The sequence below is a fragment of the Uloborus diversus genome, chromosome 6, assembly GCF_026930045.1.
Source record: "Uloborus diversus isolate 005 chromosome 6, Udiv.v.3.1, whole genome shotgun sequence".
NCBI classification, from domain to species: domain Eukaryota; kingdom Metazoa; phylum Arthropoda; class Arachnida; order Araneae; family Uloboridae; genus Uloborus; species Uloborus diversus.
The window spans coordinates 90678013-90698813 of record NC_072736.1 but is presented as its reverse complement, the minus strand read 5'-3'; the positions used below and the strand labels follow the sequence as shown (position 1 = coordinate 90698813).

The window sequence follows — 20801 nt, the reverse complement described above, 5'->3', positions numbered from 1 at the left end:
TTAAATGTATTCTGCCACTCTAGGCATCTGACTCCAGCATTACTTCTTTAGCAAACAAAACTGCTTTTGTTCAAAATATGCAGTGTGTTTTGTGTTCTTTTTAATTATCTATATCCGTAACCTTACCAAAGATAGTCTAGTATGCGATTTTAAGTTTACAAATTAGAAAATTTTCCTGAGATGGGATGGGAAATCTTCTCGTATGGGAGGCCTTTCAATCTCTCCTCCTCTTAAATCCCCATAGATCGTTTAAAATAGCATTTTCAGAGTTACAATTTAAACCAATTTCTGAAAGAGCTCTCCAAACCTCTTCTCCCCTACCATTACCAACAATAATTAGAATGCATTTTTAAAGCAGCAAGTTAGAAAAATTTCCTGGTGTGGGGCTTCGAGTCTTTCCTTCACGTAACATCATGAAAATATGGTATTAACCTGCGTTTTTAGCACTACAATTGCAAAAAAATTCTGCCGGAGAACCCCCGAACCTCCCTCTTCTTTACATAATTGGAGATAATATTTGCGTTTCTAAAAGGTTTCAATTTTGAAGAATGAGTGACAGAAGGGTGGTCCTCAGACCCCTTAATATTACGAAAGACAGTTAGAATGCATTTCTAAGATTACAAATGAGAAAAAATTCCTGGGAATTGCCTTGAAATCTCTCCATAGACAGGGGAGTGCCACCAAGCCATTTCTCCCCTAACATTACCAAAGATGGTATAAAATGCGTTTTTAAGACTACAAATTTGAAAAATTTTCGGGGGACAACCGACCCGAACCCCCTTATTTCGGAGTTAACCTTATAAAGCAAGATATTCTCTTTTCCCGGTAATCTAATAAGCGAGCTCGACTACTTACAATCAGGTTCTTTTTGTCAATATTTAGATCTATTAAAGGTTTACTCATAAACCAGAAGCTGAACCTATTCTCTTTGTATGTATTTAAGATTCGCTTGAAATAATTAAAGACCCACCAGTTCCATACGTCCCCTACGTTTTTGATCTCACGACAGATATAAAAAGATATATATATAGCAACAGTTAAACATGTAATTATTTTAAACTTATGTCGCCTAGTGAAAATTCCTTAAAAAAGGCTCTGTTTTGTGGTTTACTTATTCTTTTAATTTGAACTGAGGGTTTTTGGAATTTAAAAATATGCATTATTTTCAATGAATTCATAATTAATTAATAATAAATTAATTAATGAAATTGTAAATTAATAAATAAATAATTTATAAATTTTCTATAAGTGAATTTTTAAAACCTTAGCTTATTATAGCACAGTGAAATTCCACTCCAATGAATGCCAATACAAAGAAGTATCCATTTCCAGTGGTGCAGCTGCAGGAGGCATTTGAGGGTTAAATCCCTTTTAGAACTCTAGCATACACATACACACACACATATATATATATATATATATATATATATATATATATATATATATATATATATATATATATATATATATATTTGATAGCAATATAAGGATTGAACAAGAAAATTCTTTAAAAGAAGGAAAAAATCCCAAAATGAACTGAGTAGTGAAGTTTATTTTTAGTGAAGTTCATTTTGGTTGACTTGTCCAGATTATAAATACAATATATGATAGTCTTTCTTTATATATATATATATATATATATATATATATATATATATATATATATATATATATATATATATATATATATATATATATATATATTATTTATTTATTTTTATTTTCTAATTTCACTAAAATAGGGGGGGGGCGGATTCTGAACTGGTTATGTTTTAACAAAAGCTCTTACTGAACGGGAAGCTATCACAAATTACTTTCAAATTCTGAGGCATACAAATAATACTTAATTATGAATATTCCCAACCAGAATAATAAGAGAGCTGGGTTAAAATGGTTTTAATAAAGCTCAAAATAGGATCTGATTTGCATCGAGAGATTGAAACTGTCAGCTTGCATTTCAGGAAGTGATCTTAGTGACTGTTATCCTGATTTTAACCTTGATATACTTTATGAGACTTTTGAATGACTATTCAAGTAAAATAAATGTTTCTCCCCCAACCTCAAAGCTTATGATAGTCTTCCCTTGAATTTAGAACTTCTACATAGCAATTTCAGTAGAATGATTAAATGGCCTAGCTCTTACGTACATTCATAAAGATATTCATGTATCTCAAGAGGAGGTTTTAAATGATCTCACAAAAAAAAAAAAAAAAACTCTAATGTATATAACAGGGGTGATTGTGTTCCGGTATTTTACCGGATTTCCGGTATTTTCATCTTGAATTCCGGTATCTTCATCTTCGAAAATACCGGAACTTCTATATTTTCAGAAAAACCCACTTTTGTAAAATTTAGGGCGATTAATGAAATGCCAAAAGTTCAAATTGAAGACGTTTTGTTTGGTATAGAGCTTAAGCTACGGTCATGGTTTGTAAACTCTATGGTAATTATCGAAGAACAGCTGGGGTGGGGGATTGAATAAAAGCTAGATAAGAAGAATCCTTGAAAAATTTTAAGAAATGAGAAAAATTAAAAGAATTTATTTCCCACCATGCACATAGACGTATTAAGTCCAATTAGAACTTCTAGTTTTAGCCCCAACAAATAATTATGTATATAAATGATTTATATACATAATATAATGTGTACATACACATAATGTATATATATATATATATATATATATATATATATACATATATATATATATATGCCCATCAAAACACTTTTTCTTCTTTGGAAAAAAAAGTTCAGATATTTTTTCATGGAGTCACAATCACCCCTGATATAAGCTTAAAAGGAGTGAAAAAACTTTTCACTCCAGTTTATTACTTTGTTTCGTTTTGTTTGTTAATGTTTTGCTCATGGTTTGTTAATGTTTTATTTTTTCTTTAGTTTGCTTCAAGATGTTACTAATGCAACTCCTGGTATCTGTGATAATTGTAAGTGTTTTTATTCCACTGATATGTTATAAACTATCTATAATATTCTATTTTCAATATTGCCCATGATTGTTTGGTATTATTGGTGTCAAAGGTCACATCAAGCATATTTAGGGAATTTTCTTAAAAATAGGGCTCCTGAAGCAAAACATTTTACAGAAATCTCTTGTTATATATCCGAAACAGCAATATGACTGAGGTAACAAAAATGCCTATTCATTTAACACTAGGGGGCTCTGCCCCCTGCTCGCTTCTTTTGCCCTTTGCCATGGCTTAATGCCACCTGCAGCGGATGACAATTGATGATTGTCCAGCCCCTTAAGGTTTAGAGGGGTGGGACAGGGTGGAATGGCTTCTCCTGGATGTCACATGTCCAACGATACTAGTATTGAAGAGATAAGGTTACTGACAGATGCACACAAGTTTCAAATGTATAGATGTTGAGGTTATCCTTTATAAGTAAATGATGCATTTACCTATGAAAAAGTTCATGTGTTATATTTGGAAGGCTTCCTAATACAAATCACAAAAGAATATTAGTTTAAAATTGTTATTTTAAGATACATAAAAAGGAATTTAAAATATTTCTACTGTCTGTTGAAGAAATAGAATCTAAAGTTGCAACTTAAACAGCAGTAAATTCATGTGAATGTCAAAACCCGTATGGTTTGTTTGTTCAAAAAATAAGACATACCTTTTTTCTTAAGAAATGCAATGTTTTTAATTCAGTGTTTAAATTTTAAGTCTCAAATTTTAAGCAAAGTTTTTCTACTTTTAATCTTTTAATGTTTAGGCAGGAGTGAAAAGGCATGATATATGCGAAATAGCGATATAATGAGGCATGATGTAAGGAAAGTTATATAAAAGCATTTATTTAACTGTTTAAAAATAACTATCTTTTGCTGAAAATTGTTGACTTTGATGTAAATCTCCTTCAAAGGCACACCAGACCGTTTCATTTATGTGTTGTATTATTATAATTTTAAACAAGTCAACAGTTTTTTTTAGTTAATTTTAGTCTTGGTAATCATTATATCGCTCAACTGTTGTAACACCCACTTTAGTTGCTTTGATTTTTGTCATATTCCAAGTCCTTAATTTTTATTTCCAGAAGTTCCTGTAATTTTTTCCTTGTTACTTTCCACTTATGCAATAACCGTGATCTGATCTGCATTTTCAGGTGTAAAAAATAAACCTCTCCATGTGTTTTGGGGGCAGAGTGTGCACCTGTCCTGTGCAATTCACATGCCTGATATTGAAAGCATGGGTTTGGGGCCTCTGAGATGGTACCACTACACTCGAGAGAAGGGGAAGTATGCGGTCATTCACAGAAGAGAGAAATACATCCACACGGCCGATCACGGTCTGGTCATCCTCTCCGTGTCCGAGAGGGACGCTGGCCGGTATGACTGCAAGCTCGGTGCAAGCACCTTATGCAGCTTCAATATCACAGTGGACACTAGTAAGTTTTGTTCAGTTGTGATTATACAAATACAAAAGTGACGACCAGCAACAGGCTCTGGGCCCAGCTAGGCTGGTCCTAGTCAATTTGCAATCCCCAATGAAGATCAATGGCCTTCTTAAAACTACTCTCTTGCTCATTACCACCTCCTCCGGTAAGCTGTTCCAAGTGCCCACCACCCTACTAAAGTAGTAGTTTTTCCTGATTTCCAAGTTAGCCTGAAATTTAAATAGCTTAAAACAATGACGTCTGACAAAACTCATAAGAAATGCACTTGTCCCCTTTACCACTCTTAACCTCCTTCAAAATGCATATAACCCCCATAGCTTCAAAGAATAGAAAAACACTTTAAGAAAGCAAGTAAATAAAAAATTATATACTTAAAAACCAAAAAATATTTAATGAAATGTATGATAAAATACATTAGAAATTCTGAAAATTAAGCAGTAAAAATAAACAATTACAGTAAAAAATTACTTACCTCTGGAGCTGCAAAAACTCTCTCCAGCAACACTAGCGCCCTCTATTGGCGATAAAGTGTCTTTATCCCTTGCCAGTGTTGCCCGAATCCAGTGCGGGCTACTACTACTTAGGATAGGACAGGTGAAAAATTAAAGTTTTTGTTTTGGTTTGCCCGTGCTGAGTTTGTTTCTACTTAAGGATACTTAATTTACTATTTCCCTAGTAGATGGCATTAGTTGACACAGTTTTTCACCGATTATGACCAGGGGCGGACTGGCCCTAAACTTTTAATGTGGAAAAAAAAAATTCATGCCGGCCCCATCCAAAAACGTTTGGCTGTAGTTTTCCAAACCTAAAAAGTTTCTAGTGTGTATAAAAAAAAAAAAAAAAAAAAAAAAAAAAAGCTTCCTCCAGCAGCCCTCACCTCTCTCCCCCCGCTGAAATACCTAGATTTTTTTTTTTTTTTTTTTTTTCAGAAATCCTTATTTAACTTTTCATTTCAAGCAAACTAGTGGGCAGATTGATTTAAACTAAGCATACAGCAAACGCCCATAATATACAGATGATATTTCAAGGATCTAACTTTCTCAAAAATATTTGCAAGCTTAAATTGCTCTACGCAATAAAAAAACCACTGTGAAAACTGTGTGGCTTCTTTGAAAAGCCGCATTTAAGAGTATTTCGTTTATGTAAAAGTGAATAAAAATCTTATTTAAAACAAAACGTAATACATTTGAGGCAGTGAGAAGCAAAGGGGTGTAAGCAGACATTTTCAAGTTTTGAGCAAAATTCGTATAAAGATTACATCCTAGGTAGGCTTTCATTGAATTTTTTTCTAAATCATGCTGTACAGCGGCACCTACCAGGGCTGCTGGTACTATCTCTTGCCCCAAGACAGAGGAGGGGTCCACCTACCATTTGTACTGGTTATCTCCAAATTTTCAAATTTTCCTCTTGCATCCCTTGCTTCTCACTACCTCATATGGCCATGAGCGGTACTATTTACCCTTCAGAAAAAAATTCTTTTTTTTTTAAAGTCTTTTCTTAAAATTGTATTGCACGTATTCAAACTAATGAAAATTTTCATGTAAACCAAACGTAATATATCCGTTCAGAATGAATACATCACAGATCATGAGACAGTGAGAACTGATCGGAAATATCGGATAAGACCGAATTAATCTACAAAAAAAAAAAAAGAATTTCGCCCGAAAAAGTCGCCATTTGTCTCAGTGAGAAAACTGATTTTCAAAGGTATCTCTCAAAATGTTATCTAGTGAGTGAAATTTATTTATCAGGTTCTAAGAACTAAAGTGAAAATCATGGGATATACACTTGGGGTGGGGGGATTGCGGTCTCCTCCCAAGGCCCTTGGTTTTAACGTAGATTTATATTGCCAATAATTTTAATACGGTAGTTTATATGCATGTAAAGATGGTTATAACCAAACTCCCCTCTCCTCTCCACAGAAAGCAAGTTCTGGCAGTGCTTGTGCTTTATGGTATATGTGTGGCCTATGCTACATATTAACTTGCCTTTAATAATAATATTCCACTGACACAACGTTTTCAAGTAAGAACAATTTATTTATGAGCTTCCAAGATTTAAAGTGAAAACGAAGAAATGTATTGGGAAAAGCAATAAGATGTGCGTATTCTTTTTCGTAAGTAAATATGTTCAACTAGAGTTTAACCTACGAAGATGTTCAACAAAGTGAAACTCAACCGCTTAAACCAAAAATATAACAATTTATACTTCTATTGTACGAGTTTACATGCTTGCTGAAAATAAATAATAATCGAGTAACAAAAGAAAGCACAACACAGAAATGGTCCGACTTAAACCTTTTTAATGACATAAATTAAACAAAATTAATGAAAACGAAATAATATTTGAAAAAAGTTACTCAAGAGTAATAAACTAAAAATGACAAAATTAATATTACTCTTCAAGAATCAGTGAAAATGTTTTCATACAAGGCCCTAATTTCGTCAAACTGAAAAATCTAATAATAACTTTGTAAATTTCAAATTAGTGCTAAATCTTATCATTTTATCCGGAAAAATTTTATCCGAAATTTGAAAGTATGCTATTTAACGAATTTCAACATTGCATTTATCAATTTGACACTGAATAATAACATTAAAATTGAAAAGTATATGATGATAAGATTTTTAAAAATGTACTTTTCGTACTAGTTGCAATATGGTAGTGCTACTAATAAATTAAAAACTAATAGTTTCTGGGAATACTGCATTTTAGATTCGGAAATTTTAGATTTGCTTTTAAGATTGTAACATTAAAAATATAAGTAAAAATAGATACATTATTTATGATTAAAATGGGCAAAAACACTTAAAGCAATTACACTTATCAATCTAGCTAAGAAAGAAAAATCTATAAACAAGCATTACAAATCAGTTAACAGGAAAAAAACTTCAAAAATAAAGATTATTTGATGAAATATTATTAAATACTGAAAATATGGTTAAAGAACCTAATTTTTTTTTCTTCTATAACTCAGTGTATCCCTTTAAAAGATAGGGAAACAAAATTTTACAGTATTTAAGACATAATAATTACTTAAATTTTTCAACATTCCTTTTTAATTTTATCAAAAAATTTCTTTCAAAGCATGTAACATATTTTTTTCCTTAAAAGTAATAGATTATGAATATCCGTTAAAAACTACTTGGTACTAAAGATAAAAATAAAAGAAATCGCGAGAAAAAAACACATTTCTACAACATTAATCTTTCTTACAAAAAAAAGTCTACTTTGTTGAGCAACAGCATCAATGGTATCCTCTGAATCTATTTGATTTAAAATGTCCTTCTCTAAAGACATCAACATGAGAGCTTCTAAATTTTCTTGAGAAAGGGTTCAACAAAAAATCATGAGTGTAAAAAAGAAATGAATTAAGTTCAGGAGGGCCATGCACATTCTCATATCTTGGACAAGCATACGAATTGTACTCAGGGCAGGTTCTGGATACCGGAACAAACCCTTCTCTCTCTCTCTCTCTCTTTTTCAAGTTTAAACTGCACAAGTTTATTATTCTTCCAAATCCTAAATTTCATACCAAAAAAAAGGGGGGGGGGAGAGAAAAATGTTCTGCTGTCTTTGAGAAGTATATTAATAATCTTAGTTTATTATCTCCCTTCAAAAATTAATTACTCTTGAAAAAAAGGCATAAAAAATGTGTGTAACAATAATTGGATAAAATTGGTACAGTATTTAGGCTTTAAATTAAAATTAAGTACAGTAAAACCTGTAGAGTTGACCACCCTTGTAAGTTGACCACCTGTCTATGTTGACCTCTTTTGTCAGGAACGGAATTAGTCCTATCTTATATAATGAAGGAAAACTTCTGTAACTTGACCACCTGTCTATCTTAACTACTAATGTACGCCAAATTTGGTTTGGAGCATTGTAAAAAAAACCTTTGTAAGTTTATCACTTGTTTTTTTTTTTTTTTACTTTCTTCAATAAATTATTTTATTTTATTATTCATTAATTTATTATTATTGTATAATTATTTGATAGCTTTCTAAGAATGTTTTTAATGCTTTGATGACGGACTAGCAATTTACTAACTAAACAGCAGCATAAAGCTTATGCTGCTCTTTATTCTCCAAACTTGTTTTCATTTGTTGTTCTATTTGAGATAGTTTTTTGTACTTTGTTCAATAAAAATACGTGTCAGTAGAAAAGTACAAAGTGTTTTCTTTCAGTTGCAATAGGTTGTGGCAATTCTGGAATTGCACTAAGGCCCGGATCTGTACATTTTGGGCCCTCTGCAACAAAATGGGTAGGGCATCTCCCTTGTGGCCCAGTGTCTATTTGTAAAGTTAATAAGTCTCAATGCTAGTTTTTTTCCTTCAATTTCTAGGGCCGTCAGCCCCCTAGAGGAAGTGAGCCCCCCCCCCCCCCCCCGCACTGCGGGTACACAGATATGGGCTTGCTAAAGAGCCCTTCTGGCTTATTTCGAGTGTAAGGGATTAAGATATAGGACATTTTAATTTTGCCTTTATGAACTGAGAGAGTCGAGCTTGTTGCTCTTTGGGCTGAAAGGCTTCAAAAAGAAAGTTTTGAATTTGAAATTAATAAGAAGTATGAAATATTAAAATGAATTCAAAAAGGAGAAAGCCAGAGAAAATTAGCTGGCACATATGGAATTTCTAAAACTACGGCGTCTAATATAGTTTAAAACAAGGAAAAAATAATAAAACTATTTGAATAGTATTTTTAATTATGGTTTCACTTTCAATAATGTTAAACAATGAAAGTTAGTTGAACAGAAAGAGTAATAAGGGTGAATTCCTCGAAAAATGAATACACGGTGCGAGAAATGACAAAAAATATTTCAAAAAATCATTACTGCCCTTTATAAGTTGACCACCAAAGTACTGCACCGCGAGTGGTCAACTTACACAGGTTTCACTGTATGCAAAAAATACCTAATATCGATTTTACGTTCCTCTAAAATTTGCTTTTTTCAAGGAAAAAGGTAAGGGGGCGACGGATAAAAAAAATGTTGGAAATCACTGTTTTAAATATTTATACTGTTTGTTCTTTTACAAATTTTATCTTTGCTAAACGAAAATAGATGAATTGGACGGTGTTATACAAAAATGAGTTATCCAACAAAAATTTTCAAAAAAATAATGAGTTATTCACATAGCTTGGCAGATAACCTGATACACTACGGGGATACAAAGACGATTTCTATTAATATGCCATCTATGAAGATCAGTTTAGAACTCAATTTACTCAAAGGTACTGCTTGGTGGGTTGACCCATTTTTGTGTAACACCGTCAATTTGTTATAATTATAACTGACAGTTCAAGTTCTTATTATTTAAAGTGCTGATGACAAAAAAAAATTAAAAAACACATGATGATTAAAAATATTAAACTTACCTAAAAAAAATTCTTGTCACCCTTGAATTTAAAACACATGCAATCCCATTGAGCAGTCAACACGGTGTATAACAAATGACTCGTTTTTTTCCTCGGAGACAAAATTGTGGAGTTCTCAAAATTATCTAATTGGTTGAGAAAGTCGTGGATCTATCTATTTGCAAAGTGCTGGGAAACAGAAGAAAAAAAAACGAAGGATGAAAAGGAAAAAAAAGCTTTTTAGCAGACGTTTTGCTCCTATTCATTCTATTCTTAGGATGGCGCCTTTCTCTTATTTCATTTGAAAAAGGTTCAATGTAATCTTTTCCCAGACAGTCTCGGATCAGATCGTCTCAGATGGCCACAAAAAAAGATCCCCACCCCCAATAAAACTCCTTACCAGAATTCCAGGAAACATCAATCCCGAACAGATACGAGAGACACCCATGGACCCTGAAGGCTTCGCTTCGGACGAAGACCACCCAACAAAGACATTGTCCCCTACGTAACAAGATACGGTAAAAGTTAGGCAAGAACAGAGTAACGTCCTGAGGGTGACCGTTGGAAAAGGAGTGGCTGTTCTCCCTCTCCCTCCGCCCCCCCCCCCCCACCCAATAAAGAGCTGTTCTGGCTACAGCCCTCGACACAAGAACGGCCGGCCTAGCTGAAAACTTTTTTTAAATAAAATTAAGAAAAACGGCACGTACACATTGAATGCACAGAAAACGGCCCGAGTTAAGGACGGCCCATGTGGAATTTTCCACATCTCACACGTGGCCAGTCCGCCCCTGATTATGACTTCAGTGCGACTTCAGGGAGTGCGATATAGGCTTGTGTGCAGTGGATGTGTTTGGGATGTATCTTATTGTAAAAGATTTGTAAAATTTATGTATTGGAAATCATGTTGTTGTGTTTTATATGATATTGTACGAGTTATATTATATTTAGTTTCAAAATTCTGTTTAATTTATTCTAATTGAATAATATGTGTGATTAATCCATTACCTTTTTTATATGCATGTAAAAGTTAGATGTAGACATGTATATATATATATAGTAGTTATTGTATTAAAAATTTTATTTTTGCAAAAAATAATAATAATGATGATAATAATAACTTTTTCTAACTAAGAAAAAATTAAACAGTAAAAAAAAAAATTTCCATTTTTGGTCCATTTTTCTGAAATATATATCACAGTTAAGGAGTTAAACAAAAATCTCAAAACAATGCAGTGCAGAAAAAAAAAACATTCATATAGCTCTTACGCAACAATTATGAGTGTGAGGAGATGAAGATCCCAGCTTGATCTGAAAATACGCCACATTGCGACTAAAGTCTTACTTTGGCGACTAAATAAAATACTCAACCAGCCACTTTTTAAAACCCTGCCAGCCACATATAATTATTACCTCATTTTTCTCCCCAAGTCCATTTCTATATTGACCCATTTAGTTAGTGATATGAAAACAATCTCTAATTCTTGTATGATATTTCATATCTCCAACAAATAAGCACTTCAATTTTTTTTTTACAAATATTGATGGTTGAAGCAGTATTAATTCTCAATTTCCATTATTTCAATTGTTAAAAATAAACATTTATATATAGAGAGCTGCAGTTAGTTCTTGTATGCAAATGCTTTCATTTAAAAAAAAGTCCTGGATAAAGTGACTACTAAATTAACTCAGAGTGTGCTCCCGCCACTGGCAACTAACTAAAAATTTGGATTTTCAAATCAACAGCTGTACTAAGGATATTATTATACAACAGGAATATTTATTATCAAACAACCACCCAAACTATTTTAAAGGAAAGGCAGAAAGAAGTTTCAGTAGGAATCCCGTCATTCCTCCCTGAATTTTAGTTACTGATAAGTTATTGTAACTGTTTTTGTGCTGTGTAAAACTGAAACTGAAGATTACAAAATATACCCAAAGAACAAACAAAGAAGTGTTTTATTAGATAATGACTTTCAGTAGTTTCACACTTTTGTCAAATATACATTTGCATTATTATTTTAGTTTAAAAAGTATTTTCCTTAACTCTTTATTGAGTTAAAATCGGTTTTCATTGATTGGTATTAAAATTATTTTCATTTCTCAGCTATTGACATTGTAGTTTTTATACACTTTTACAAGTAATTTCATTTATTTATGTTTAATAACTGCATTGAAATGGCGAAGGCTGTATGAACCTCTTTGGGTCCAATCTAGACCACCCATGGACAAGCCCACAACAAGATCATTTACTTTTAATTTATTTCTTTTTGATGACTGTTGTGTTTAAATGCAGTCGAACCTTGTTAAAAAGCACTCAAAGGGACCTTTAAAATCAAAAGAATTTTAATTATTGAAAAACAATAAACAGCAAACAGTAGGATCACAAATGTAGTTCATCTCAACAGTAATTTCCAGACTAACGTAACTCCCAAAACTGCAATTTTTAGTTTATTCGTGCATTGTATGTAGAAGTCTATTCTGCGTCGAGCCATGTGAACATAATTCAAAAAAAAAAGAAAACTATTGTGATTATTTACCAGCATAGAAAGAGCACACATCCCATCTTTTAAGTGCACCAGACAACCTTTTATCCTCTCGCCTGTAAAGTAACAATTACCTGACTTACGTTGTTCTGGCTCTGAGGTAGAGATTTGTTTTCAGACATTTCGAATTAACGAAGTTCGACTGTACTGTAATTATGAACCGAGCTGATGTGTGCATCACATGACTTCCTTTTACTCCAATTTAATGTCATTTCCCCATTACTGGCAATTTTAATGTGATTCAATAGTTTACTCTCTAAGTATCACCAACAATTGCCAAATTGAAACAGATTTTAAAAAAGAAAAAAAAACGCCAAATTTGTCGCCAAGTTGGCGACAAAACTTGGCGACCAAAAAACTGGCAATGTATTGCCAAGTATCCGTCAAATTATAACACCACTTGAGTTTACATCGAAATTAACAATGATTTCCCCCCAAAAAGGGGCAATAGACCCCTTTAGAAACACCCGAATGCAACCAAAAGCGGAGGTGCACAACTAGACCCCACTAGGAGTCTAGGTACCAAATTTCAACTTTCTAGGACATTCTGTTCTTGAGTTATGGGACATACATACAGATGTCACGAGAAAATTCATTGTAATTAACTCGGGAATCTTGAAAATGAATATTTCGCGTGTCTATACGTTCTTAGGCACTTATCCACGTGCGGTCGAGTCGAAAAAGAAACTCAATATTCATTTGGGTGTGAGTAAAATGGTAACTAAGGTCGATTTTTGAGTGAAAATTTTTTCGCGGATACAATACTTCCTTTTTTGTTAAAGGAAATATAAAAATTCAAATAGTGGAAGATTTGTGTATAAATATCATTTGATAACAATTTTCAAATAATAAGATTAGCGTAGAACAATGATAGATATCACATACAGAATGTAAGTATTTTGTATATTTTTAATGAGATTTAAAACACACACACATTGACAGTTTGATACCTGGAAAAGCTGGGGAAATTAAAAAACCAATCTGGAATAGACACCCTGTTTTTGGACTTTCTTATCGTAACTCTCATTCAGGTTTTGTCCCTGCCATGGTATCTTTTTCCTCTTCAATCATTAAAAATTCAGAGTAACTATTTCAAAAATTTGTCATGTGTATGTGTCATATAATGCTGTTGGTTTGTTTTTTCATGCAATGTTTATATTTTATTCATATTGCTCGAAATAATAATTTTGTTTTGTTTTGCTCAATTTAGAAACTTGCAGTGCTCCTTCTGAGGCTGAATATAGGAAAATTTATTCGGACTGGTGTCATGAGTTTGAAAAGTATAAAATGGCAATGAAGACGTGGCAGAATAAACAAGCAGTAAGTGAAACATTGTTCCCTCCCCCCTTCCTCTGTATGTAACATTTGTTGAAGTTCAATTTTTATTCAGTTTCAGTATGGTGAAGCAATCTTGGAGGCAGTGGATAAGTACCTTAAGCACAGAAAATATTGTGTTTTGTAATTTGTTTCCTCTATGCCCCCTTTTCTGTGTTGCCAAAGTTTGCCTCCTCACCTGGTCAGAAATTTTTCGGAAGCCACCACCGTAGTTTAATTTAAAATTTTTATTGTTAATATCAATGAAAGTAACATTTCGGAGTTATTTTTTATTTAAAAAACATTTTTTTCAATAAAATTCAAATAAATCCTGACCCTTTATGCTGATGAGCATCCCAATAAAATTCAGCAATACAAGTATATTTGATTAAAACTTAATCATCAATATAAGGCATAACCTTTTTTTATTATTATTATTTATTTTTATTTTTTTATTTATTTTTTTTCTTTTTCTTTTTTCAAATTTTAATAATGGGTGAGTATGATGTTTATAGTTTACTTTTTATAAACGTTTTTAAAAAGCATGAAAAAAGGTTTACTACTTCTTTTAAGTATCACTGAGAAAAAATATAAGTTAAAAAAAAAGTTGACTGTTTCAGTAAACCTTTAAAAATAGAAAATTTGAATCTAAGATTACCCCTCTTAGATTAAAAGTGAATATTTGAATCATATTCGAACCAAACTTTGTTTGCAAGCTATTGGCCAATATCCATTTTCATGTTTCGTTTTTTGATTTTCACAACTTTTTGTTTAAATTTGTCCAATTAAAAAATGTTGACATTTTGTTTACTTGGCAAATTGAAATCCTAATTATGGGTAGAAAATTTAAATTTGCTTGTAAGACTTCCACAACTTATTCCATAACCCTCCTAGACAAGCTTCAGAACCACCCTGGAGCTTACGGTCAAGTGTTGGCAAGCTCATTTAATCCGGAAACTCAATATTTTTACAATATTATATTATAGCTACATTGCTTTTTATCATATGAGGCAGTGAACCCCTCCTCTGTCTTGGGGCAAGAGATATTACTAGTAGTCCTGGTAGGGCTGCTGTACAGCATGATTTAGAAAATACTTTATTATCTTTAAACATGTGTTACTGAAAACTTCAAAAGGTCCACTTACATCCCTTTGCTTCTCACTGCTTCATATGCTGTTAACTTATTTCTAATTTTAAATGACTTTAGTACGTGACAGCATGAATTGTTTTGCTGACGATGTAAAAGTTATGGGGATTGTCGAAAATGAAGAACAAGTAAAACAGCTGCAAGAGGATTTAGATCATATTACTAAGTGGGCAGATAAATGGGGTATGGCAGTTAATGTAGGGAAATGTCAAGTGCTACACTTAGGTCATGGAAATAAGCGTATGAGATATCGTTTACAGGGTTCAGTCATAAATCAGGCAGAAAATGTTATGGATCTGGGTGTCTTTATAAATCAGGACTTCAAGTTTAGTCAACAGTGCAGTATTGCTAGTAACAAAGCCAACAAAATGCTTGGGTTCATCAATAGATCTATTTCAAACAAATCTAAGAAAGTTCTTCTGCCTTTATATAGGAGTTTAGTAAGACCTCATTTGGAGTATGCTGTTCAGTTTTGGTCGCCTTATCTGAAGAAAGATATTTTTGTATTGGAAAGGGTTCAAAGAAGGGTAACTAAATTAGTAAGGGGACTCTCAGATTTAGATTATGATGCCAGACTTAATAGACTTAACATGTATAGCCTGGAGCAAAGGAGAGTCAGAGGGGACATGATTCAGTTATTTAAATTTGTCAAAATGAAAGATGTAAATGGATTAAATTTTTGCGGGGAAAGCAGGACAAGGGGTCATTGTTTTAAGCTATTTAAATCTCAGGCTAACTTGGAAATCAGGAAAAACTACTACTTTAGCAGGGTCGTGGGCACTTGGAATAGCTTACCGGAAGAGGCGGTAATGAGCAAGGGAGTGGATAGCTTTAAGAGGGCCATTGATCTTCATTGGGGACTAATTAATTGACTAGGACCAGCCTAGCTGGGCCCAGTGCCTGTTGCTGGTCGTCACATTTGTATTTGTATTTGTATTTGTACTATAACATTCTTAATACTATACCACTACTCCTTGCATGGCATTGGTTTTTATGGTTGCCGCAAAATAACTGCACTAATTTCTAATGTTGAATGTTTCACTTATTTGTAACTAAAAAAAGTGATCATATTATTAGTAGAACATTAGAGGAAAAAAATATATATATTTCAATGTGAATGCTTCCAAGGAGCATATATAGGAATTTATTTAGGGAAGATCCAAGCTAAATATTACAAGAACTTTCTAAATTTAGGTTGGAAATAGGTACTAAAATCTTCATTCGCAAAAAGTAGTAGTGTCGAATCTTTTTCGGTAGGGCTTCTTAGGCCCACCTCTTAAATACGCCTTTTTCATAAGTTCTTAAAATCCCAAAACCATAAACATACTTGTGCTTTGATGGTTTTAACTTCATGTTTCTCTCCTTTCTTTTCAAACAGAAATGCCAGTCTGTGCATCCAAACGACGTGACATATCAAGGTGGCACTCTTGTGTGAGACTAATATACCGTCGATGCAGCCAAGTTCCAAGCCAAGCCACAGTGCTCAATTTGCGTCCTTTGTACAGAGTACTGCAGAAGATTAAAGACTGCCCTTTCTGAGCCTGGTGGATAAAGTGTGTCACCAACTGCAGGCACATCCAGGCTCAAGTTCTGATCTCCGATTCGATGCCTCGGATCTCCCATCCGCGGGCAGCCAGAAAACTCTGAGCCAGCTTCCGGCCTTTCTGTTTATAAATGTGTGTGTGTGTGTGTGAGTGTATCACAGATGATCACCATGTTTTCTGAGTGTACATGATATACTTTTTATCTCTCATCCCTCCCCTGCCATTATTTAGTCCCGAGTGCATTTTCGTTTCCTTTCCGATTATGCCGAATGAACGGTATGGCAGGCATGCAGAGCTTAATAATATGACTGAGTCAATTGTACAACTTTTCAAAGTCAACTACTTGTATGGCCTTGCTGAAAATGAGAAGACTTCAGAGGCTTGCGTTGGTGTTAATGTATATAACATGTTACGATATGGAATAAACTTTATTCTTAAACTGCCATCAAGCCCATTTGATTCATATTTTTCTAAACAACTCTCTTTTTTTTTTGTTTCATCAAAATTACGTAAAATTTGGAGAACATTTATTTCCAAATGTTACAAAATGTTTCTGAAGTTGGAAACAGCGGTCAATCAGATCTTGAATGTTCAAACGAGTGATGCCATATGTATGTCAAGAAAGTCTGCGTTTATTATAGATTTAAAAAAATGGATTATTGCCATTTGAGACTTAAGAAGAAATTATTACACAACATGCAATAATGTGGCCACAAGAAAAGAAGAATATGATGATATATAAGTCACAGAACTCCTTTCATAAAAATTTTGCCTTGTACTGTTTTTAAAATAAACTGACAGTACTTTAAAATTGTTGATCTTACACTTGCAGTTTTACATCTGATGCTTTGTTTTAAGAATTATTACAAAAAGGAAAACGTGCAGCTAGAAAAACATTGATTAGTTGTCATTATAAGATTTAAATTGAGTTAAGTAACATTTATTAATTTTGTACTAACATTTATAATTTTTAAAAAACTATTTTTTCATTGATTTTTTACAACTAAAATTTTGAATGTAACATTTTTACATAATGTTTGGACATTAATGGATTCATTATTCATTTTATAATTAACTTTTCTGTGATCATTTATTTATTTTATATTTTAAAGATCATTCATGTGTCTTTGTTCCATACTTGACAATTTTATAATAAGTATTTCGTCAGAATTTTATGAAACACAAATCAAGATAAATTTCCGAAATAGGCTGTCAACTTCTGACTCTAAACTAAATTTATTAACTCTTTATGTGAATCTGAAAGTACTTTTTATTATTTTAAGTAATAGCTACTTATTTAAATTTTTTATGTATTGAAAAAATGGGATATCTATAATGTCATATTCAAATTTATTTAACTCATATGCATTTGTTAAACTTTTTACTTTAATAAAAAGCTCTTTACCTGAGTAATTATTCACTATTTTCCTTTAAATTTTAAGCTGAATTGATACTCAAAGTTTGAACTATTCATCAAAAAATTTGAAATTTTTTAAAACGGTGCTGTGTGTTACGGAGTAAGCTTCAATGTATTATCTCAACAGAAAATGATAACACTTAACTAAAAAATTATACTTAACTTATACTCATTTATTTATTAATTTTATGTTCATTAAAGATTTCATGTGATTTTTACACTCATTTTATAATTACTTTAGTTTTTATTTAAAACAATGCTTAAAGAGTTTTTTTTTTTTTTTTTTGCTCTGAAAGCTGCTTGAATTGTTAATTATAGATACATGAATAAAATGACTTTTAAAAAAGAAAGATAGATATTACATTTTTGTTTCATGCTGCAGTTTCTTTAGCCTGAAAATAATCTTTTGTGTGCGTGATTAATGTGTGTTTCATTGCTTTTCAACTTGTTTCATGTATACAAAATTTCAAGCATGCCAATTTACTTTTACATGTATTTGTTATATCATTAACACCTGATCATTTTCACATTCTGAAACAAATTCTTATTTTTGATTTCGACATGTGAAGTTCATTATTCATTTGCACAATAAATATTGCTTATGATGTAATGAAATGTGATACTTGCAAAAATCAACTGTACATTCATTGTATTTGTTTTCTATTAATAGCACAATTTCTTTCCTTTAATAAAAAGATTTTGTGTAAACATTTTTGTTGCAGCTCATGAGTATATTATGACATATAATTATACCCCCATGTTTCTTACGAATTTAAATGAACTAGTATTGAAATTCAGCTTATTTTTTGTATAATTAACTGGAATTTGTTTAATGTGTGTAAGAGAGAAAAAAAACCCTATATGTCGGAAAACTTTCCTTGACCTAGCCATGACATGAAATGTAGTACTTCCGTTATAGCTTTCCTTGTAGGCTTTGATTTTTTTATACATTAGTTTCAGCCATTTTAACAGACTAAAGAGGTTCAAGCAAATTTAATCGTATGTATTGAGATTTTAAAAAGGCTATTCAATTGGTATAAAAATGTTAAGTGTGACAGGAATTTTTTTGTTTCCAAAGTAGAGAATTTTCGGATAAATTTCAATCAAAAGTGAAATTTAAAACCAAAAAAGAACCAAGTTGAATTTTTGTAAAGTGCCCCATGGTCATATCAAATATTGTGCCATATTTCATGACTCAAGGTGGAGAAAAAGTTAGCCAAAGTGGCGGACAATGTTTACCCTTTAATAAATAAAGAGGAAATTGGAAGAAAAAAGTAAGTGCAGTTTGTGTGGGAAAAAAAACAACTCAAAAGAATTTCTCCTTCCTTTTCAAAAATTACTTGAAAATAACCAGAAAGTCCCAAAATGGCCAACAACTACAAAATGATTCTGCTTAGCCTTGGCTTTTTTATTCCTTAAATATGAATTACAGATGTTCTAAGCAACTGAGAAAGTTCGAACAAAGTTCAACTTCTGTTTTAAAAAATCTGACTTTTTAATTGGTACAAAAAATTTTGAAAGCATGTTAATGCTAAGATTTTTTGCCCTAAATTAAATAAATTGAGGTGAAAGTTTTGCTTATGTAATATAGAAATTTTAAAAAAGGAACAAAGTCACTTTTATAAAATGTTGTTTCCCAGTGCAAAAGTACGCCAAAGTACATTTTGAATTAAATGAGTCTCCTTCCTCAGAAAACTAATCCTAAAAAAGAGTGGGAAAGGTTCCGACATTCACATATTAATGTGATTGTTTTGGAGTTGTAGAATCTCTGGACCAGGCAGCATTTAGTTTCTTCTTTGTTTAATAAGAACTGAACATATTTTGTGATATCTTTTTATTTATTTATAAATGAATCACATGTTGATTTGTATATTTATTGTGTACCCTCTCCCTCCTTTTTTTTAATTTTATTTTTACTATTTTTTTAATAACTTTTTGGTAAAGTTTAGTATTATTTGTTAATTTTTATTTTTATTAAGGACACATGGAAATTATCAGTATCTAGTCTTAATGAATTTTTTATTGTAATTGGAATTTTCCATTGAATTAAGTATGACTTCGAAAGACAGTTTTTCATTTGCCACAAATGACTGAGATATATTTTTACATGTTTTCATTTCATTAGCACGAGAAATTTTGCTTTGAGAATACAAATCAAAATTTATTTGTATATTTTAAAAACCAACGAGGTTGACCTTTAACTTTAGAAAATTCTGAAGGTAATTTAAATTGTTGTATATATTTATTGTTTGTATATGCATAAATAAACTTCATGTTGAAATAATTATTTTTGTTCATTATTTTTTCATGCTACTGTACATATTGGCGCATGAGTTGACATTACTTTGAAAAATATGGAAGTTGAAAATTAAAGGTTGTTTTTCAAATATAGTGGAACCTTCGCCATTCAACCACCTCTTTATTCATATTACTCGCTATTTGTCCAACTTGTTTAACTAAAATTAAACTTGTCATTTGTACGCTTCTTCACCATTCAGACAGCTTTACTTACAGTCTAAGATCCCATTAGGATTGACCTACCCTCATCGAGTTTCCTAAAACATTGTTACCATAGATGAAGAGTAAAAGTTGTAAATAAAGTGTGAAAGTGAGAATTTATTTCTTTCATGTGACCTAATCAGGGTTACCAGGGGTTGAAAGGTGCCTAAAAATGAATGTTTTACCCTCATCGAGTTTCTGAAATTCGTTAACATAAATGAAGAGTAAAAGATGGAAATAAAACAATAAACTAAGGTTGCCTACCTTTTTCGGCTCCCTAATCAGGGTTGTCATGGGATAAAAGGTTTTCAATGAGGCAGATAATTTACTTCTCATCGAATTTCCAAAAATTGTTGTCATAAATGAAGAGTAAAAGCTGTAAAGAAAACGTTGAAGTAAGGTTGCCTACCTGTTGCATGTGAACTAATCAGGGTTGCCAGGGACTAAAAGGTGCCCAAAAATGAGTAATTTACCCTCATCGAGTTTTCAGAAATTGTTGTCATAAATGAAGATTAAAAGCTGTAAAGAAAACATTAAAGTAAAGTTGGGTTGCCTACCTTTTCCCGGTC

General features: G+C 32.0%; 1 protein-coding gene across 1 annotated transcript in view; it reads left to right on the top strand.

Annotated features, from left to right (window-relative positions):
- Positions 1-20018, top strand: part of LOC129224521 (semaphorin-2A-like) — a 541294-nt gene extending 521276 nt beyond the window's left edge. Inside the window, exons 16-19 of the mRNA XM_054858986.1 lie at positions 2896-2942; positions 4123-4404; positions 13522-13631; positions 16151-20018. Of these exons, the coding sequence (XP_054714961.1) occupies positions 2896-2942; positions 4123-4404; positions 13522-13631; positions 16151-16207 (496 nt within the window). The 3' untranslated portion in view covers positions 16208-20018. The remainder of the gene's footprint in view (positions 1-2895; positions 2943-4122; positions 4405-13521; positions 13632-16150) is intronic.
- The last annotated feature ends 783 nt before the right edge of the window (positions 20019-20801 follow it).